Below are 23,366 nucleotides of genomic sequence, written 5' to 3'. Positions count from 1 at the left end.
GGCACACTGCTCTTCATTGAACAGGCACTTGTGAATTTGGTACAACAGATAAAATTTGCAGAAATCTATTTGTACATGTGGATTCTGCTTGCTGGATCAGGCTGAATAGCTGCTCTACTTCCATCTTCAGAGGCTAGAATTTTAGTAATCCTATAAACTAGCCCACCTGAAGAAAAGAATAATACAGTGTAAGTATTATTATAGAAACAATAATCATCACCTACCTATTTTGCACCTGAGTAGCTGCAAAGTTAACATAATTCTTCTTTTCAAGGAGTTTGGCTAATAGATTCTCAATAGCACCCTTTTGATTCTGAAACGCTTCTTCCAAAAACTGGTACCTTTCCGAAGCAAAAGACAACATGCAATTATCAAGCAGGAGCACCATGCAGTAAGAGGAAACACTGGATTGAAACATAAGCTTGCTAACATGAAAAGTGGCAGCTGCATAAATACCATTGGTAAGGAATGCTTAAAAGACAGGTTTGCAAATGGGGATTTTTGTTGTACAAGGAATCATAGAATTATAGAGTTGGAAGGGTCATATAGTATAACCCCCTGCAAACAGAATGATCTCAAGTCCATTAGCCACACCTCTTAGTCTGTTTCAATTCTCAAAACAAAATCCAGTCTTTCTAGAAATCTAAGAATATATGTGGTGATTTTGTGAAAAATCATTTGCATTCTGCACAAATATTCTATCAGGAAGGTTGAATTATGTGTTCATGCTGAATTGTCCATTCATTGAATGGTCTGCTTTTGCTTCACTGATATTTTACTGTTTTTTTAAATATTATGAACCACTTATGTATGTTATTCCAATACTTTATTAGAATAAAAAGCTCTGAGCTCAACCCTGGAAAAGCAGCATAAGAATATTAAATAATAATCAAATATATGGAATCACAATGAAATGGTCAAACTTTTGCAGAATCTCTTGCACGTCAAATTTTGCTATCCTTCTCTGCTGCAGATGCCAGAAAATATTATTCATGAACATAAGGCTGTGAATGAGGGGGGTAATAACTTCACACTGTATTATATCTGTTGTCTCATTTTATTACCAGGGTTCATGTCTCAGAAATTTATACTGTACTTGTCCAGATTGCAATCTGCATTACATATGAATCTAAGCAATTTTAGTGGTCCATCTATAAGGCAAGAAGAATACTGTGAGCTTGCCATCTTTATTTTAGTAAACCAGACCCAGCCAACTGGTTAGCAAAAAAAGCTCAATCAACTATCCATATACTGCTAATAATTAATGTCAAATTAATATTGTCAAAGTTTCTGAAATAGCATGTTATTCTAAAAATCTGTGACCAATCTTAACCTCAAGAATTTCATGCTCCAGAAACAACATAATGAGAATTTCCCTGAAGAACTAAAATATTTAAATAAGGAAATTACCTTAGAAGTATGCCCTAGAAGGTGCAAAGATAACAGACTGAACACAAATATCCTAGCATGCAGAGGCAGGCACTACTACACTGATTTTTTCTTTCCTTATGCACAGCTTCCTATACCTCTAAGAAGTCACCAGTTTAAAGTTCAGCAGGGCAATCTTACAAACCAAATTAATGTATTCAGCTGGAAAACGATAAGTGTTTTCATTAAGCTGCATTAATGCTATAGAAGCAGAAATGTTACAGATGCATTCTTCAAAGTACTAATCATGGAAGCTACGACAAGTATTTCTGCTTAAATGACGCCTACATGTATATTTGACCAGAGGTAGCCATTTGCTGCATCATATTTCTTTCATAAGCTCAGTGATTTTGAAACAATTAACATTCAGTGTTGCATCAATCTACGGAATGAACTCATGCAATAATAGCCTAATCCTTGTTAAAGTGTCAGCATCATCAGTGCCAATTCTATTAAAATATTAGCATCTAATTGCATACATCAGTTCATGAACCGTTAATTTTTTGTTCCTTTTCATACTCCGGCCTTGTTTACACATCACATTAAATCACAGTTAAATGAACTATGGTTTAAGTGAAGGAGCAGCATAGTTTAATGTGGTCCACGCTACTCAAAAAATTCCAGTTCCCAATTCACTCCTCCCCACTGTGATGCTGCCACACCATAGAGGAAACAAGCCATATTCTGGCTTTTCATTGTTCCTCTCCAAACCAAATATGAGAAGTAAGCCAAAAACAAACCTTTGCTCATAGTTTGTTTGGAGAGAAACAAAGCTTGAGCTACAACAAGAAACTTGTTTTGTCCCCAGCAAGGCAGCAGCACAAGTGGGAACCTTGGACCACATGCACCAGCACACTACTTATTCAGACTAAACTATCATTTTGTTTAACTATGATTTAATGTGACATGTGAATCAGGCTTTCGTCAGTCGCTCTGAGCATTTCCTTTTATAAGGGAAAAGTGGGAGAGAAATTTTTGTATAAAATAATCTATTTCTAAAACTGATCAATTAAAAAGCAGTTCCTGATTAACTGGGCAATACATTGAAAATGTCAATTATTTTTAACAGATGTACTTACAAAAATGGCAGGTGCTGATGCCCTCCTTTTGAACAAACACATTTTCCCTTCTCTACCCCACACTGGAGGAAATGCCTCTTCTAAGATGATACTTGCTGCACACATTACGTAAAATCAAGATATGTTTCCCCACAAAAATATTGCTTTATTCGTGTACAAATGTGTAATTTAAATTATCAACTAAAATTCATGTGATTAAGATTTCTTTAATCTGACGACTGCTCTATTGCCACTTAGAATCAGTACTGGAATTAAGAGCCCAAAGCACCACCAGCCCAAATCTATCTGCTACAGACACCAAGTTCACACATTTTATAGCAGAAATACTTGAGGACTGTACACTACTTTAAATGCATCTGCTGTGTGAAGAAACAGCATAGGAATAGAAGAAGAGCCATACCTATGTTCTTTGTGTTCCAGTAACTGGCAGTCTCTGCATGTCAGTCTGTCACAAGTTTCACAGAAAAGTTTTAGCTGTTCTTGTTTGTGCACAGGACAGAAAACAGGACGCTGACCAGATGCTCCAACAGCCTCTGTGTTAAAAAAGAGAGAGACTTTTTGTATTTTAATGTAAAGATTAAGTCAGTCTACAGACTGAAACTGGCAGAAGAGCGTCCAGAGCTCAAGGAGAGTCAATGCCATGGAAGAGTTCCCCATGCAGAGGCACAGACTGCTGACTAGGAACAGTATCAGGGCCCACCATTTCTGTCTTTCAGTTTCTTTGGAATGGGAAAGTGCTATGTTCCACTTCTCATCTATTTTGGCTATTCACTTCTTTCTCAGCAAATACCACTCCCCTCCAAAAAAGAACCAAACACTGTGTTACTTTTGCTGAACTTCTGCCTTCAGCACAAAATCCCTTCCCAGTTTCATTTAGGTCCTGCATTAAGGGAAGAATCCAGCAGCATTAACATCCACCTTTGGCAGTTGCCTTGCAAGACATTAAAGGGTGAAGTTGCTTTTGGTGAATGTTTCTGGCCTAGATCTCAACCAGAGGAAGGTATTAAGATGGTGGAACCACATCTCCATTATCCCACTAATTAAAACTATCCTGCCTCACTAACTACTGTCCTATTTTCCTACAATTATTTATCTCTAACCTCTGAGAGAATCTCACTTGCTCCAACCACCTTATGTCTCCAGCTACTCCAACCAACTCTTTTCTCAGCCTTCAACAAACTGCCTTCCACTTCCTACAGTTCATTGAAACTGCCTTAGTCAAAACCACCCATTTCCAGATCTAAATAAACATAATAATGTTACTTTTCTTACTTTCATCTTAAAACACTCTTATATTTATTAATTTATATGCCACTATAAAGCGGCATCAAAAAGTAGGCCTCTGCCCTGTGGAACATGTAATCAAGTATTTGACACACTGTCTCTGCTGGAGGAAATGTTAGAAGAGGGAGAAGAGAGGAGAAGGAGGCAAGTGTAAATTGGAAGAGTATGGATTCCGTTCAGTTACATATACTTCAGCTTAGCTTCAGTAATGGAAGAGGAATAAGATGCAAGCAAGCATAAACAACCTAGGTAAGTCTTCATCACTTATAGATGGTTAAAGTCAAGCATTGCACGTCGTGAGTAGGTCTAGGATTGCAATAGCAGGGACAAAACTAATAGGGTGTATCCACTAACCCACCTACAACATCTGTCTTCTGACTAATAAACTGCCAGATATTACTCGTCTTCATATATTTTACTGATACTGCCAAATTACATTAAGGAAACAGACATGTTTTGTGAACGTTTACTGCCAACTTTCACAACTTTTTGTGAAAGTTTACTGCCAATGTTTAAATGTTTTTTATTAATGACTGGACCGTTATTGTACTTCAGAAATATCCAAGAATTGTTTAGTTTTCCAATGGGAAACCATGGCTCTAGCATCAGAAAAGGGACAGCAGAAGGTAGCCAGGTAATGAACTTAGCAGCAAGGGTGTCAGAATTGTACCATGGGCTACATAACAACAGCAACTGAGCTGCCCAATTGAAAAGGACTGAGCCATGTATGAAATTAAGTATTTTGTGTTATTTGCTTTCCAATGAAGTCACAAACTGAGAAGATGCAATTCAACAGCCTCTCTCTGTTCCAAAACACAAAAATGACATGGATTTTCAGTATCCTAGGCTATCTATAGAGTCAGAGCTATTCTTGACAAGCATGTATTAAGTTAGAAACGGAAATTTCACCTGAAGAGACATCTTCTTTCTTTCTAATCATATGATCCTTAGTAAATTTAACTCGTTGATGAGCTTCTATGCAGGTTTTGCACAGCCATTCTCCACATTCCACACAGAAACCAACAGCACTAGAATTATCTTCACAGCTGGTGCACACCTAAAAGCCGGGGGAGGGGAATATTTTCAAATGCTGAAGCTTTGACACGTCAATCCAAAAATTACCAAAATATTTTATCTTACACAAGACAAAACTCAAATCACATTGCAAGGAGAAAAGAGTAGAAGTGTCATACCTGTTCTGATTTCTCATCAGAGCTGCTGGGTGCTTCAGATGTGTCTTTGACAAAGTAGTTATCTACCAAATCTATTTGCCTGCATTCCTGGCGACAGATTGGACACCTGATCACACCAACTGCAACAAAAAAAGGGTACTTCTTACACTTTACTGGATTGCCATAACTTTATTTTAAAAATCATCATAATATTTGTAATTAAAATACAGATTCTTCTTCCAAACCTATTAAGCATAATATGTCCAAGGACAATGCATAAGAGCACTTTCAGCTCCAGTGGGCCAGATAAGATAATGTGTTTCACAAAATATTTCAAATTCCTATAAGGCACAACATTTATTTATTTTTAAGCATATCGATAACCTGGGAGCTAACACACTAACAGTGCTCCATAAAGTTTCAGAACGGTTGGTTTTTATTACGCCATACTTCATCAGTTCTCAGGGATATTGCACTTTATGAAACTAAATAAATAGCAGCACAACAAATACAGGTTGGTATTTGTTTTTGATCCTTTCCACTTAGAGGGTTGGATCCAGATCAAGTTAAATAAAATTAAAATTACGTAATAACTTTGATTTCAGTAGGCCCTAATTTAAGTTACACTTAAATCAGTGGAAGCCAAGTACAACTAACTTAATATGGATCTATCCCATTGTTTCCTCAAAACAGAACAAAACAAAACAATGAGCAGTAAGGCATGAACAAATACTGGTTAATGTTTGCAGCTTGCTTGGTAGGAAGCAAACTATGAGCCCAGGTTCAGACAACAGGATAAGCCCAAATCTGGCTTGTTTCACTCATGATGCAGCAAGACCAACAAGGAATGGAATAAGAACTTTTCAGCACACTGAACATCATGCACATTCATGTTAAATCAAAGTGTGTGTTTAACTTTAGTTTAATATGACATGAGAATTGAGTCAGAGTCTATGATCTCATTCACATGTACTGAAAAGTCGAACCATGGCTTGGCATGAATGTATGAACATGATAGCTCCTGAGGACAATATTGCAGGCACTTTGCTCCTCCCTGGGCATTTTAGCTCTGCACAGCAGTGCCACATGAACCCATAATCATAGTTAAGGTATCTCCTTGCAAACTATGACCTGTAACTATAGGAAAAACCTTGGCTACTGGTCATGGATAAGCAGGAGAGATCTTAACCATAATCTCAAATTTGGATGACATGCAAAGCCAAACCTAGGCTTAGGTGCCATGCTGTGCTGAGACAAGGAGCAGCAAAGCGGCTGCAATCTCCCCAGAAGCCAGCAGCTAAGCCATTAAGTGCAAAGTTCTATGTGCAAGAACAGCTCATCACCTCTGAGGAAACACTTGTCTCAATATGTCCAGCACCTTTCTGGGCCTCAGAAGGCTGCAAAAGGCTGCCTTTGAGGAGGATCAAAATGTGTCTTTCTAGGAGCTAGCAGATTCACATTGTCACAGTAAATCATTATCTGGCTTACCACGATACAAGAACCAGATCTATGTCACATTACTAAAATAGCAATCACAATCAAATTTATGCCTTTTGATAAAAGACAGCACTCGTCAGTAGCATTTAAATATGAAAGAACAGGAGTTTGACATTTAATGAATGTTTGTACTATTACTAATATGCTATTAGTTTGAGCTTTCTTCTGCTCCATTTTCAATAACGTTTGAGAATACAAGTAAAACAGTCCCTAAGCAAGGACTCTACATTTACAAAATGGATATGCGCCAACAGATACTGTTCTGCCTTATGCAAACACATTCTGGGCAGAGCTTAAATCTGAAGACGTTTTCTCATCAGTGTTCAAAATTCCCCAGGCACAAATCGTGTTTAGTGACTAGTGCGGGTTCAACTGCGGCCATGTGGAAATCTCTGAATGCCAGGCTGCATTGCAGGGGGGTTAGACCAGACGACCCTCATGGGTCCTTCCATCTTGACATTCTATGATTCTATGATTTCCTGTGCTACTTTCTTGACAGCCAGAGGATCTTAGTGGCCAAAGGGAGGTAGAAGAATTGTGGCGCACTTAGCATGGAATATACCGTATTTTTCACCCTATAGGACCCATAAGGCGCACCTAGTTTTTTGGGGGGGAAATAAAGGGGGGAAAATTATTTTCCCCCCAGGCGCGGGGCTGGGGCGGGGGAGGCCCGCCGGAGCTTCCCCTGACCCCAGCCCCCAAACAGGCAGCTCTCTGCAAGCCGTGGGAGCCCAGGGCTGGCTCCCGCCGCTTGCAGAGAGGTCAGCGAAGCCTGGACGTGCTGAGCTTAGTGCGCCCAGGCTTCTGCATGCAGGCACCTCTCCGCAAGCGGCGGGAGCGCTTCCCGCGCTTGCGGAGAGGTGCGCGAAGCTTGGACGCGCTGAGCTCAGCGCGCCCAGGCTTCCGCATGCAGGCACCTCTCCGCAAGCAGCGGGAGCGCTCCCCCCGCTTGCGGAGAGGTGCGCGAAGCTTGGACGCGCTGAGCTCAGCGCGCCCAGGCTTCCGCATGCAGGCACCTCTCCGCAAGCAGCGGGAGTGCTCCCCCCGCTTGCGGAGAGGTCCGCGAAGCCTGGAGAGCGAGAGGGGTCTGTGCGCACCGACCCCTCTCGCTCTCCAGGCTTCAGCGAAAGCCTGCATTCGCCCCATAGGACGCACACACATTTCCCCTTCATTTTTTGAGGGGGAAAAGTGCGTCCTATAGGGCGAAAAATACGGTAGTAAGTTTTCCAACAGTCCTCTCCTAGCCAAATGTTGCTGCATTTCTTGAGGATACAGTCTTCTCCTATTTCAAAATTAGAGCTGTTTTTAAGGAATTGAGCTGGTCTCTTTATCATCAGAGGTCGAAGTTAGGTTGATGCATTAATTGTGCATCTAAAAAACAAAACTATTTCCATAATTAACCCCTGTGGAAGATCACAAGGAGGTCAGAGGAGCCAAGTGACAACTCAAAAACATTTTGTGTAATTAATCTTCCAATTGTTAAAAAACCTACAGCAAACACATAAAATTGAAGAGATATCAAGAGCATTGTTGGATAAAAGCTAAGCTATAAATGGAACAATTAAATACAAATAATTATGTGGTACCAGCCAATACTATAAAACTGGTAAAGCAACCTTTTTTTAATTGGACAAACTTTTTGCTGGCACAGAAACAGGCAAGCTTTCAAGTTACATTAAAAAAAAACAACTCACCAGGCCAAAATAAAAATAAAAATGGAAAGTCTATTGTAAGGGTTTCTAAGGGGCTGCTCGTGCGTAAGCAGGTACCTATCTCCCTGGCTGGGTGCAAACACCTGGCTGGGCTGCCAAAGTGAACCTCATCTGTCCGGACCGCCACTCACCTGTGGCTGACTCAGTCGCTGGCAGAATCCGTGAGTGGGCGTTTCTTAAACTTCTTCCAGCAAAGAAGCTCTTTGACTCCTAGTCTCCGCCTACCCTCTCTGCGCGAAAGCCTTCTGCGCAGGGAGGGCGTGGGCAACGGAGGACCCCTACTCTCCCCGCTGGTCCCAAGCAAGGAGTCATGGGACCGCCTCGCCACTTCCCCCACCTGCCCCCCTTCTCCACTGATGCTACGCTGATTCTCTTCCCCAGAAGATGGGCTGTTTCTCCCGATCCCTGGACGCTCTCTGGAATCCCTCTGGCTTTTGCGCTCTCCCTCCAGTACTGATGGCAGTTCCCTGACACCTATGCTCCATGTATCGGTCAAATACATAAAACAGATTTAGTACCAGTCTGAATATTTGCTTATTTTTGTACAATCTTATCTGAGTGTACTTAGGTAGGGAAAACCAGGAAGTGATGTATGAAATGTGGAGCACCCAAAGCACACTGCTAGATTTTTCCCAGCTGAAGAACATAAAAGAAGCCCTATCTATTATACCAATATGATGCTTCCTACAGCAACCAAACTGATAGCTTCACAAAGCTCACAAGAAGGACATAAACAAAATACACCTCCCACACTTTTGCTCCCCAGCAACTGTTCGGTGGCATTTCATAACTGAACATGGAGGTTCTTTAGACCCACCAGGCCTATGCTCCATGTATCGGTCAAATCCCTTTAAAAAGTCGTCTATGAGCCATTGCCACATATTATTGTAGATACAAATTCCAGAAATTATGCACTGTTAATTTTTTTTGTAAAATTTATACACCGCTTGATTGTAAAAAAACAACAACTGAAAGTTGTCCTCTCTCATTGCCTGAAGCTCCAGTATTGAGAGGGAGAAACTATTGTGTCTCGCCACTTCTCTCACATGATGCATAATTTTATAAGCATCTATCAACAAACAAAAGTATGCTATGGTTGCACTGCTAGGAGTGAGGGACAGAAGCATAGGGGCATGTGTTTTCAAAATAAGTCATTATTTTATTTAATCTATTTATATACTACAATGGAGACAAAGAGAACTGACTTGATATATCAAAAGCAAGACAAGCAACATGCCCTTCAGAGCATGGCGAAAGAAGTAAAGTTAGTCTTGTTTTAGGGCTGCCATATATCTGGAATTTCTTGAACAAAGCCGGGATCCATCTGTCAAAAATGATGTCTGATGGAATTTTCGAAAAGCAGTTAAAATGTTCGGGGAAACCCAGGCATATGGCAGTCCATATCGGAAGTTTTTATTTTTTTCGCAAGTAGCTTAAAAACTTATTCTTTTTTTAAAAAAAACAACACATTTTTTGCAAAGCTCAACAACTTTGCAAAAAAGAAAAGAAAAAAAATTTTTTGTGTCCTGTCTTGTTTTCTCTGATCTGCACTTCGTCCTATGATGCCTTTTAGAAATATATTGCTTGAGCTAGGAAAAGCCAGCACAAGTGAATCTTAAAGTTCTTACACACAACTCACAGCTTTGTTGGGCTTCTCAGTAACCTACCAATTCATGAGAAAATAGTTCCTAGTCTTCTTGGTTGCAAAACTGGCTGGGCTCCACAAATCCAGTTGCCAGCACCCATTCCCACTTCCCCATAAACTACCAAGGTATCTTGCAAGAGAAATCCCTCCCATCATGCTGAGGTTTTGACAGAAGCAGTGACTGAGGCTTGCACTGCTTCTGTTCTACTTTCAGCAAAATTCCTGCCCAAAGTGAGATAAGATCCACCCACTTCCCCATCATCATTGGGCAGCAGACTGTTGGGGAAAATATTTTCCATCACTTTGTGCTCTGCCTTGAAGACTGAAAGAACTGACAGGAGTCCTCCTTGCTATTTCCCCAGTGCATAATGTGAAGTGGAAGTCAAGTCTCTTTGCAACCAACAGTGGGGAAAGAAAAAGCACTAAAGGGGCATAAACATCTTTCAATTTTTGTAGGGCTACAAGATGTGACAGATAAGATCCACGCCACCCTCAAATCCTCTTGTGTATTGCTGCTGCTGCTGCTAGAAGTACTGGTGTCTATCAATGAGACTTTCTGAAACGGTTCTTTGAAGACTGGGAATAGAGAATATGCTAAGGCATGCATAACTGTGCAATCCTAGCCATGTCTACACAGAAGTCAGTCCTACTGAATGCAATGGGACTTACTGCTAGGTAAATGGGGTTAAGATTGCAGCTTAAGTTATCACCTAAAGTTCATTGCAGAAAATGGTTTGCACTGTTACACGAAAAAATGAATTTGCCTTAATCAAAACTACTCTCCCCACCACTTCAATACTTTAAATAAACTACTGGTATTTTTAATCACAATGGACATAGGTCGGACCAAGTAAACGAACTCTAGCAAGTAGTTTTTAAAAGTAATTAACTCTTTAAAAACCCAAATATCTTGTGGTACCTTAAAGACTAAAACTGTTATTGCTACCTGCATTTGTTTTATATTTTATTTATGAACAGCAAAAGAAATATGATATAAATTTATTGTGACATACAGCTTTTATGGACTAGAGTCCACATAGTCAGATGCCTCAAGGATTTTCTTGAGTTGCTGGTATAAATATGCATAGCTTGCCATGGGGGGGATGGAGACTGTAAAATGCAGAAATTAAAAACTGTTACAATGACATTATTAACAGTGTTTGTGGGAGTGATAAACATTCTGGCACCGGCAATTCACGCGGATGAGAATTAGCAATATATTTCTATCTCTTTGGATGGATAACTGCACTATTCACTTACTTCTGATTCAATGACTAGATGATCAAATAAAACTTTAGATCATATCCAATGACATCAGCAAGCCAATAAAACGTTTTAAATTGTTTCAATTTCCATGCCAACTCATATATATGTTTTATGAAGTTAAGAGAATGTTTGAAAAGCACATTTCTCTTTTTTATAGCATTGAGAAAGACAAACGAGGAACATAAAGCACACATGGGAAAGAGAAACATTGTTGTCACCAATGAGATCTGGCCCAAAATCAAAGATCTGCTTATCTTCTAGTCCAGTGGAAAGAAACCTCCAGCCCACAGGCCTATTTAGGCTTGCCTGCCTTGGAGATTGGCACATCTGGATGTTTGGAAACCACACCCACCTTTCTAGAGCCTGATGTCATATACAACCTCAGGTGCATGAAGCGACAGCTAAAACAAGGAAGTATTAGGAGTGCAATAAGTGCGCTCACATTCTTCCTTTGCATCCCATACTTGAATTCAAGATGTGGTTCAAGTTGCACCTGCAAAGGAAGAAGGAAAGAATCGGGAGCACACTCGTCTACCCATGTACTATCTGAAATCTGGCATTGGTTGCCAGATGTGAAATACTGACATTATTTTCAGCTCTCCCACCCCACTATGTGGCCACTAATTCATTTCCCCCTTTCCCATATAAATAAAAGGAGTAAATATACAGAGCATTCTCAGACATAACCTGACCCTCTCCCACCCCAAATTATGAAAATTCTCTCTCAAGTTACATGTCTCCCACACTGGGCTTATTAGGTGCAAGGAAAAAAAGTGAGAAGGAGAAAAGTCAGAGTTCACAGTTGAGGAGGGGAAATGTGCCCTGGAAAGAAATAAGCAAGAAGAGAGCATGTGCCATTCCAGACCTCTGCTTGAGTCCAAGGCTGTGGCTATAGGAGAAACAAGAACCCTTCGGGGACTCCATCACAGTCTCAGGTTATATGTGTGTGTAAATAAACCATATAGCATAAAGACACAACAATCTCCACTGTGCCCAAAAGGAAACACAAACCCTGGGTAAGTGTCTGGAATCTCACAACACTCGGAGATTGGGATGGCACGCAACCATATTATAGTGGGCAGAGAGTGGGCCCTTAAATAAGAAATAAATAAAAACTATTGTTAGGAGGACAAAAGCAAACAGAAGAATTCAACATCACACTATTACAAATGTTACATCTGCATAAGCCCATCTGTTTGCCAGATGGAGCAATCCCCTCTCTCCTTCCCTCCCCACCATGTGCTATTCTGTGGGTTTCCCTGACCTGCCCACAGTCGGGGGGGGGGGTTGCACAGCGGGAGCAGAGGGGAGAAATCCCCATTGTGCAGGGCTTCTGATGATAGGGATTGTTCAATGAATCCCACCCAAAGTCTTGTTGCACCTTAAATATATTGTGGCATTATCTCATGGAATAAGATATTTCCTCTACAGGAACCACATGTGCAATATTTATTGTTTACCCCAACATAAATATGGCTAAGCCTACATGGTGTTAAACACCATTTAAACAATAATTTATAAAATATGAAAACTGTTTGCCTTGTATGATACAGAGGAAAAATGTGTTTCACACACCTTGAGATTCTTTTTTACAAGTTTTCATTATAAAATGACATAAGCTTTCATAGATGCCAACCCACCTCTGATGCAGTTGGAAATTGTAGAAGGCATTCTACCATTCTAAAATTCTTATGCAGAATCTTTAGAGTGTGCAATGAATTAATTGCTGTTAAGCCCGCAACTAATGCAGTCAAATTTCTGTACAATGGTACCTTGGGTTAAGTACTTAATTCGTTCCGGAGGTCCATTCTTAACCTGAAACTGTTCTTAACCTGAAGCACCACTTTAGCTAATGGGGCCTCCCGCTGTTGCCACGCGGCCACCGCGCGATTTCTGTTCTCATCCTGAAGCAAAGTTCTTAACCCAAGGTACTATTTCTGTATTAGCGGTGTCTGTAACCTGAAGCATACGTAACCTGAAGCGTACGTAACCCAAAGGTACCACTGTACAGAGGAAACAACTAGCCACTCAGATTCATGTGAAAGCAAGGAAGCATTAAGGAGGAAGAAGAAAGCAGAAGGAATAGCTGAACTGAGAAGGAGAAATGTCAGAGGTGTTGCTGCATATTCTGGCCCTTCCCTGTCATACACCCCAACTCTTACCATCATATCAAGTCCTCCTTCTAAGCCAGGAAGCCTCTCCTGATCAACTCCAAGGCAACAACTTGTTTTACTCTTTTAATAGTACCTCAAGCTTCATCCAGTCACTACTTTTTGGAAGACTTCCTTTAGGTTACTTCTGTAACATGTTCCTTTATAAAAGTTAGCCAACATACATCAGAAAAAATAACATTGCATACATGGTTTTAGTAACCATCTTCCATAAGCTATTAGTTTTCTTACATATTTACTATACAATGTATAAAATCTTATTTGACTGCATTTTGTCATTGTCACTATCATTTTGCATTCTAAAGTATTACAGATCTTATGTGGCTTTCGAGCTCCAGTGTACCACTGTGAAACTTATCTTTAAAAATTTCACTATTGCATGATAATTCTCAAAACTCAGAACCCAAACAGCTTTTCCTAACTATCTTTGACAGTTCTTTTGTGGCTCTTTCTACCATCATTTCCCAGATCAGTGGTGTGTGTGCCATGTGCAGACATGATGGGCAGCAAAACTGGGGCAAGTAATCTAATAATGAAGAAGATGCCCTAGCTGTACAACAAAATTGTGCCAGCCACATGTCTATTAGTGAAGAGACAGTGTGGAGGCTTCAGAAACAAAGGAGAGACCTCATGCAGGTTCATGTGGAAGGAGGTGCCTCCTTAGGAGTTAGTCCAACTCAAAAGGTTGCTGCAATGATAAAATAGGCCAGGGGGCAACCTGCCTCCCTTGAACTTGTTATACTAAAAGGATTATTTCACTAGATGTAGCCTTGGGCTTAATGTTTAGCCTTAGATGTAATTGGGAGATGTCTATCTCTGAGTATGTGACCTCATTATTAAGGAACATTGTGCACAGATCTGGTATGAGAGTGTTTCTGCTCTGATGAACATATTCCTTGAGTCCCAAAACTTCTTTCTGAAGAAATATTGTGTTCTCATCCCCACTCCCCGTCATTTAATGACTCTTTCCCTAGTCATTTTCACTTTGGTATTTTTCACTGAGTCCAAATATTCTGGTAGATGAAAGGAATGCTCTCCTGAAGCACTTTTGAACATAGACATTCCTGATATATCCTAAAGTGGAGGTATGCCTCCATAGATGCTATGCAGCCACTTCTTTAAAGCAGACCATTTGTGTACAGCATGGTTTTTTTAAAATAATAATAATTGACACACCTATGAAGCACTGAGTTTGTTATAGGTTTTAATGATAGCATAACAATAGCAAGAGTTCAAATTAATCCCAGGAGAAATTGTAATTATGTTTATAACATTTAGTTCTTAGCAAGGCTGCCAATTAGTTACTACTCACATTTCTTACATAACAGCAACTGTGCTATGAAGCTGCAACTATCGTCTTAGTCAACTATAAAGTTCACTGAGTGATCTTGGGCAAGTCACTATTTCTCATTCAAGCATTTGTCACAGGTTGTGGTGAAGATACAATACATCAGTGCCCAACCATTGTTCAAAATTAGCCTGACTATAGACCACTTAGGACCAAGTAAAGATGCCCAGGTGCCAGGATGGTGTCTGACATCTCCACATCTAGAGGTGTATGCCTGTGGATCATTGGATCTTGACTGTTTTCACACACTAATACCACATTCTGTAGAATTCTATCAGTTATATTTTATCTGCACAATCAGAATGAATTTCAGGAACCAAAATGCTTTTTCTGTGCAGCCTGAGCAGGAGCAGCGAACAACATTATAGTCAACTGTTGTCACTTGTCTTCACTTACCCCACTGTCCTGCTTACACTGGTGAAGAATATTCATAGGTTATGAATGGTCTGGGTCACCATTAAGAAAAAGAGCTGGAGTAGACAAATATATATGTGAACTGTCCCTGGACAAAGTGACTCAAAGTTCTTAACCTTGCTCAAGGTTGTCATACAACTAGCCAGATGTTTAACCAAGAATCAATCACAGTCAGTCTATCATTCAAAAAAATAAGACCTTATAGTCTTGCCCCCAAATGACAACTAAACAATTTGTTTTGATTGTAATCTTGGTTTAACTAGTCATTTGGTGCCTAGCTTATAAATCTGAGTTTCTAATACTGTCCCCAGTACACCATGCCCCTCAAGCTCCTTGGATAGCGACAAAAAATAAAATTTAAAAATAGACAAATGTTAAATAGGAAGGTAGTTGGTGGAATTTAGTATTATTGCAATATTGGACATGAGTATTAGGCATCTTTGGGAGCCAAGCATGGCTGAAAAGTCGGGTATCTACAGTAAATAAAATTATTAGAGTTTACCACTGGCCCTATCCATCTCATAAGAAATTGATTCAGTCTCTCCCATAAATTCCAGGCTCATGTCTTTGACACCACAGTTCTATTGATTGACTGACTGACTGACTGATTGACTGACTGATTGATTGATTGATTGATTGATTGACTGACTGGATTTGATTTGATTTATATAATGCCCTTCATCAAAAGATATTTTGCCTATAGTTTTTGAGTGCTTCTAAAGTGTAAGGAGCAAAGGAATAGTCAACATGACTGCCAGGTTTGGACCTTTAAATCACCTATACAGTTTTACTTGGAAGTAAGCCTTACTGAGCTCAATGGGGGCAACTCCCAGGTAGAGGGGAGCAATTTTGAATTAGCTGCAATCCTATTGAGAACATACATTTGATTGTTTGTTTGGTTTGCAAGTCAGAGCAGAAAACAAACAAATGCTGCAGTATTTTGGGATAGGAAAGGGTGGAATCTTTAAAAAAAAACAACCTAAAAACTAAACATACCTCATCCATTTAGTTCTTCCTTCTTTAACCATCTAACCACAGAAGGACTATTTTTATACTCATTACTAGTAAGGATGAGATTAACAGTACAATCTTGTACACATCTGCTCAGCAGTCAATGGAATGTATTCCCAGGTAAATTTGTACAGGACTAGATCCTAAAGAAATATAACAGGGTTGATTTAATTCATAGTATGTGTAGGAATGTGAGGTAGTATAACTTTGTGTGATCTGGCAATTTGAGGAGACTTATTTGCAAGGCAGGATTAAGCACATGAGATATTTTATCACATAATGCCATTACATTATCCTGGTAACCAGTAACTGCAAAAAGGTGGCTTAACATCTCATAATGAAACCATAGGAAGATAATTTTTTGTATGCAATGAACAAAAGGAAGAACAATTGTATTATTCTTTGTATTAGTTTCAAAATGTGATAGCTATATGTGGGTTAGAAATCTTTTTCCCAAACCTTCAATGTTAAGACAGAAAAAAACCTTCACTTTATTGCATTCAGTCATTATAGGCAAAGCATGAATCAATGGATCATCTAGGTCCCTAACAGCAGTGCTATTTTTCTAGAAAAAGAGGTGCCAGAACTCTCCATGTGTGTGAAAAAGAGGTGCCGAAACTCCCTTGTTCTCTTAGAATGGCAATGGTGCTCACCTGAGAGATGCTGGAACTGAGTTCCTGGGAGTTCCCTCTGAAAAAAAGCCCTAACAGTCTGGTTTCTGGTCCGGTTTTGGAACTGAAACAGCCTTGGTCACCGTGATGACCTTTATCAGGAGAGAGAGAGAGGGAGTGAAAATCTGATGGTAGTCCTTTACTTCTCAGTGGCTTTTGACACCATTGGGCATGGTGTTCTGCTGGAGAAACTTGAAGTGGAAGTTTGAGGCACTGAATTATGCTGGTCCCACTCTTGCCTGCAGGGTCACTACCAGAGACTAGCATTCGGATATTGTTGCTCAGCCCCATAGCTCTTGAACTGTGAGGACTTGCAAGGATCCATTCTGCCTCCTATGCTATTTAACATCTAAATTAAACTGCTGAGAGCTGTCGTCTGCAGATTCTGAGCATGGTATCTTTGGTATGGTGATGACACCCAGCTCCATTTCTCAATTCTATTGGAATCAGGAGACACTGTGAATGTGTTATACAGGTGTCTGGAGACAGTTGTGGACTGGATGGAGGCCAATAAACTGAGCCTGAATCTTGTTAAGACAGAAGTGTCATGAGTAGGTGATGCCTGAGTCCAGAAGTTAGGTGTAGGACCTGTTCTGGGAGAAGTTGCACTCCTGTTGAAGAAACAAGTTTGTAGTCTGGGAGTACACCTGGATTCTAACTTGTCACTAGAGTCTTGTTTGGCTTCTGTGGTTATGAATGCTCATGCCCAGCTTTGTTGTGATTTGTTAACTACAGCTGTTTCTAGACCAGGATAGCTTGGTCTCAATTTTCCATATGCTCTGGTGACCTCCCATCTGGACTATTGTAATGTACTGTATATGGGGTTGCCCTTGAAGATTTATAAAAGGTGCAGTTAGCACAGAATGTGGCTGCTAGGTTGTTAAAAGCGGTAATCCAATGGGACCAAGTGTCACCAGTTCTGAAAGTGTCACCAGCTGCCAGTGAGCTGCTGGGTCCAAGTAACAGAGTTAGTGCTTATGTTGTATCAAGGCCTAAGCAGGTTAGAAGCCAAGTATCTAAAAGAGCATGTTCCCCTGTATCAGCCATGTAAGATCCTATGATTGGGAGGTGAGGCCTTCTGCTACTACTTGTTCCTGCCTGGTTGGCACTGACCTGTGATAAAGTCTTTTCTGTTCTAGCCCCCCATGGCGACTGAGGTGCATTTGCCTTCATTATTACTGACTTTCAGGAGGAAGTTAAAAACATTCCTGTTTCCCCAGATATTTGGTGGCTGAAAATATCTGTTCCTGTCAACCCTGAGATCATTGTTTGAATGTTTTGATTTTCATAACTTTTTAACTGATAAAAGTTGTTTTACTGTGTTTTTTGCCATCCTGGGCTCCTTCAGGAAGAAGAGCGGGTAAATTGAATAAAGAAAATCAATCCAGAACACAAACACAGAAGGCACCAGGAGAGAACTTTAGGAAAAAAAGGAGATGTAAAAAAAGTGTGAATGTGATTACTTCTCCAGTTCTCACTTGATTTTCATGCCCTTTGCCAAGAAGAAAAGGCACAAGACTGACCACTACTCCTGCTGCTGTTCCCTATCTACTTGTGCCACTCTCAGCAGCCTTCACAGCACTGTGCTTTCTGCAACTGAGAACACACAGCAAGTCCCTCTAACTGTTGGCTGCAATCCTGCCCCAGCAGGCAAGGGTGAGAAGAAAACACAGTGAGGAATATAACAGCCAAAACCCCCTTGCTGTATTTCCCCTTGCCAAGCAGAGACAAAGGGGCTTTTACTTTGCTGGCCTCACCCCATTTTCTCCTGGGGAGGAGGAGAGGTGGAGAGGTGAAAAGAGACAGCATAGTTGTACTAGTAGTAGTAATTTTATTTACTGCATTTTTCCGTCTATAAGACGGCCCCATGTATAAGACACCCCCCCTATTTTTGGGGACTCAGATTTTAAAAAATGAGGAGAGATGTATCCATGTATAAGACGCCCCCTCATTTTTGACATTATTTTAAGGAAAAAACCTAGTCTTATACACAGAAAAATACGATATATGCCGCCCATCTGACTGGGTTACCCCAGCCACTCTGGGCGATTTCCAACAATATATTAAAACACATAGCTGAAAACATATAGTTGCAAGGGAGGGAAAGCCAGGAGATCTGAGCCATGGTGGACAACTGTACTCAAATACTTGTTTGCAAGTGAAGTGGCAGCATAACTTTTTAATATATGTGTAAAATACAACAAGAACATTTCTGAAAACTATGTAACATCAAAAATTATGGCAGCTAGTTTTGCTAATTTATTACTTTTGACAACACCAAAAGTAGTTACCCCATCCAAAGAGACAAACTCCAGTTGTGAAACATGTAATATGCACAATAGGGCCCATGCATAAACACTGAATGCATTTTATTATTTCTACATAACTATGCTTAGAAGAACATAAACATGTTGCTTTAAGTACCGCAATGAAAAGCTAATTATATAGAGCAGATCATATTCTGTGCACTACTTCCAGAATATTTCATTAAATGGCCTTAACTTACCAAACACCCTTACCAAGTAATACATGCCACATTGTGAAAAGCAAAGGGCTCTACAAGAGACATTGCCATGCTATGCCTTTATGGACTAACTATTTCACCATTCACACTACAGCTTGTTGCACCTGGAAGTGAGCAGTCACAGCTACAGAACTGTCTGCTTCTGGAGAGAGACCAATTATAAAGCAGAACATGGCATCTTGCAAGCAGCACCCCAGTCCAATTACACCCACACACAAACACACGCAAAATATTTCAATCATTTTAGCCTTATTGTTTATCACTTCTATCAAGAATTTTTAAGCCCTTTAAGCCCTTGCTTAAATCTTTGAAATTCTACAAATCTGTTGTTAAATGCTGCAAAATCAGCCTCAAATTTATCCAATGAGAGCACTGAACCACAGACAGAACCAAGAATTAGATAAGCCAATTCATTTTGAAGGATTACTACAGCTTTAATGACTTGCTTATACTAAACTTCTCCTGAAAAGTCCACAGATGCATGGCTCATTTGAATACTCTTATTAACAGAAGAACACACGGTGTGTTTATGCAGCAAACTTAACCAACAGCTTTCCAAAAATAAATTTGCTCCGTACCCAACTGAATTGGACAAGACCACCTTGACAAACTATTCATAAAATTCACTACACCTTGCACCAAGCCTCCTGCTACCCTAAATCTTTAACTCAAATGTCTGGAATGGATCTATCCATGTATCAAATTACTTTCATCACAGCAGATCCTGAGTTACACCAAAATTTGCATCTTAGAAACAATAACATCCAAGTGCACAGAAAAGATGGTTTTACTTACTTACAGTGCTTTGTTTTTGTTATTTCAAATCTGCAAAGAATACACAGAGAAAATCTCCTGGACCTGTGTAATGGAGAACCAGAAGCACAAACTTATTACTCCCCAGATAGACACAAAAGGATAGCTTAAATGTTACTTGCCTTCCGTCAATCCAAAACTTGTGTGCCAATTGATAGGCATTCTCCTCCTAAAGTCACAGGTTGTAGGCTAAAGGTACAAAACCTAAGCCTTTACTAAAGAGACCTGAAATCTACTAGACTGACTTTTACAAGGAAGGGAATAACTCTACCCAGTGATACCGCACACTCTTTTGCACATATAATGTTCCAAATTCAATGTATGGCATCTCCACGTAGGACTGGGAAGGACTCTTTTACTAATTTTTTTTTCTTTATGTCTATTTTAGAATTTTAATATCGATAAGGTTTAATTGACTTTCATCACTTTTCATATGCTGCTTGTCTATCCCAGGACAATCTGTGATTTGTTTTAAATATGGTTTGTGCAAAAAAAGCCAACTTCAAATTGTGGCTTATGATCCTGAGATTACTCAGAGTATAGTTAAAACCAATCACTGTTAACCTTGGTTCAGACATGACAAAAAAAACTGGTAGCGGTTGCTTCTAATGTCCTTGTGAAAATGCCAAATGCCTTAGAGATTTTTATTTTTAGGTGACTAATTAATTAATTAATGTTATCACATAATGGTTCACACAAAACAGACATCATCATAGTTCTAGTTACAAGTAGGTAGCCGTGTTGGTCTGCCATAGTCAAAACAAAATTTAAAAATGCCTTCCAGTAGCACCTTAGAGACCAACTAAGTTTGTTATCGGTATGAGCTTTCGTGTGCATGCACACTTCTTCAGCAGCATCATAGTTGAAGAGGCAGCCTCTCTCTCTCTCTCTCTCTCTCTCTCTCTCACACACACACACACACACACACACACACTTTCCAAGACTTTCACTTCATGGCAGGCCAGTTGCGAGAGTTATGAACAAACAGCTACACTTGCAGGACTATGTTAGCACTACCACCTTTTTCCTGATAGAGGCTCTGTCCCATTAATAGAACAAAAACTCAAAAACTGTGGCTTTCCCCGTCTCCATGCCAGAACAAATGATGACTTGAATTTATGCCTATTATATCAGTTGACGATACAAATATTCTTGTTTGGAAAAGAAAAAAGGCAACCTTCTATAGAAGGTTCTATATTTTAGTAAACACACTACTGCTTTCACTTTAATGACTCACTAAAGGCAGCCCTCCTCTACATTTGTCTATGTCAAGCATAGGCAAACTCAGCCCTCCAGATGTTTTGGGACTACAACTCCCATCATCCCTGACCACTGGTCCTGTTAGCTAGGGATGATGGGAGTTGTAGTCCCAAAACATCTGGAGGGCCGAGTTTGCCTATGCCCTACTTATTTGCAGGGACAAATGCTCCCCCCACCCTCATATAAACATAAACTGGAACAGTGTTGAAACACAGTGCCTGTATTCAAACATAACACTAACTCATCCTATACTACTACATAAGCAAGCAAGCAAGCAAGCAAGCAGGGCTATGCCCACGTCCTTCTCCCTTCCCATCTAGGGCAGCTACTTGGAGATCAGAAGCATTTGCCTTAGTTTTCAACTAACTGTGGTTTATGTTATGTACAAACTGGAACAAACAGATTAAGCATTTTAAGCATTTTTTTTTCAAAAAAGCCAACTTCAAACTATGGTTTACGACCCTGGGCTGCACAGACAAAACACAGTTAAAGGTAAATTTCCATTTACTTAAAGGCATAACAGAAGACAAGGAGGGAGAGGAACAACTCATGAACATAACACTAAACTTTGGTTTAACCTTTTATCTAACCAGGTCATTGTACTGCAATCTTCTCAGGATCCAAGACTAGCACATTAAAGTATGCAATTTATTCACTTAGGTTATTTGTACACTGCCCTTCATAAAAGTTAAATCCAGGCTTGATAGTCTTGTAATATACAATGAATCCTGACCACATTGATTGAGATCTGAAAACTAACCACAGAAATATCAGCTTTCATTTTTTTTTGAAATTTCAAGCCTATATGGTCACAGAAAATGAACGTGTTAGATTTTTAAAAAGTCAAAATACATATACTGCTGGTGCAGTATAGCAGTTGAGTCCCCAGTTTAAATGTCCTCTCTGCCATGAATTCACCAATGTCCTTCAGCAAGCTACTGTCTTGTAACCTCAGATCCCTTCTGCAGTATGGCTATAATACTGATAAACTTACAAGGGTGTTGTTGGAAGGATATCAGAGTGTTCAAAGTGCTACAAACACATTAATAGTGCTATATAAATAGTGAGTATTAGAACAGTGTCCATATGTAATATATGCTACATTTCTTTATAAAAAATTATACCATAGTCCATTTTGGCTCATTATTCTGGATAACTACGAAAATCTTAGATCAAGTCAAGCAAGCAGATTACTGAACAAGTAGATCATTTTATAAGCTGACAATAATTATTAGTTATTTCTCTGAAATAACTAACAAAATTGAAGTTGGAAAACACAATGGGATTGTGACCAGGCCTATTTAAAGTATATGCAGTTCACAGACACTGCTGGTAAAGACAGATTTACCGTATTCACTCGAGTCTAATGCATCATTGAATCTAATGTGCACCTCAATTTTCAGAACCTTGAAACCAAAAAAAGTATTTGCTGACAAATGTAAATGTGCCATTGAATCTAATGCACAACTTAATTTTCGCAATGTAATTTGGCAAAAAAAGGTGAGCGTTAGATTCAAGTAAATACGGTAGATATGACAACTAAATACTACTAAGCATTTTCTTGTAAAAAAAAAAAGTGCATGAAAGCTGCATGTATACCGCCATACGTGATATTCATGTGTTAGAAAGCAACAACAGTTTCTAAGCACATATAGGTCGCCAAAAAAGAAGCATACACAATTGCCACCTGTGACCTATATAATAGTTCCAAACATTTTCTTATTGAGTATGCTTCAATGTAAGAAAGGCATCAACACTTAGAGACCCCCAATCAAATAGGTCCCAACGAAACAAAATCCACAAAAGACAATAAAATATCTGCTGCTTCATACCCACCCACTTTATGGAAATATATACTGGGCAAGTCTCCTTTAACATCCACTTAACTTGCGTCTCCAAAAGCTGTAAAACCAAATATAACTACTGCACCATGCCCATATATTACATATTTGTATTACATAGTTCAGAGACTCTGGATTCAGAAAGACAGTGATTCAGTCCACACACACACCTCAATTTAAGTTTCTCCCAGACTTTTTATCTTGAGCTGATGAGCAATGGCCCTATTTTC

General features: G+C 39.7%; 2 protein-coding genes across 8 annotated transcripts in view; both read right to left on the bottom strand.

The window, feature by feature from the left end:
• LOC309372174 (uncharacterized protein) overlaps nucleotides 1–23,366 on the bottom strand; it is a gene marked incomplete at its 3' end in the record, with an annotated part of 317,646 nt that overhangs the window by 287,715 nt on the left and 6,565 nt on the right. The gene's annotated exons all lie outside the window — the stretch shown is intronic.
• TRIM33 (tripartite motif containing 33) overlaps nucleotides 1–23,366 on the bottom strand; it is a 54,812-nt gene that overhangs the window by 29,204 nt on the left and 2,242 nt on the right. For all 7 annotated transcript variants that reach the window (XM_081915233.1, XM_081915234.1, XM_081915236.1 and 4 more), the window contains exons 2-5: nucleotides 4,985–5,103; nucleotides 4,701–4,848; nucleotides 2,908–3,040; nucleotides 225–341 (exon numbers count right to left, since the gene is read on the bottom strand). In XM_081915233.1, the coding sequence (XP_081771359.1) occupies nucleotides 225–341; nucleotides 2,908–3,040; nucleotides 4,701–4,848; nucleotides 4,985–5,103 (517 nt within the window). The remainder of the gene's footprint in view (nucleotides 1–224; nucleotides 342–2,907; nucleotides 3,041–4,700; nucleotides 4,849–4,984; nucleotides 5,104–23,366) is intronic.

The sequence above is a fragment of the Podarcis melisellensis genome (assembly GCF_964234715.1).
Source record: "Podarcis melisellensis genome assembly, chromosome: 6".
In the NCBI taxonomy this organism is placed as follows: Eukaryota; Metazoa; Chordata; class Lepidosauria; order Squamata; family Lacertidae; genus Podarcis; species Podarcis melisellensis.
The sequence above is the reverse complement of the archived record's forward strand: the minus strand, read 5'-3'. Positions and strand labels throughout refer to the sequence as shown.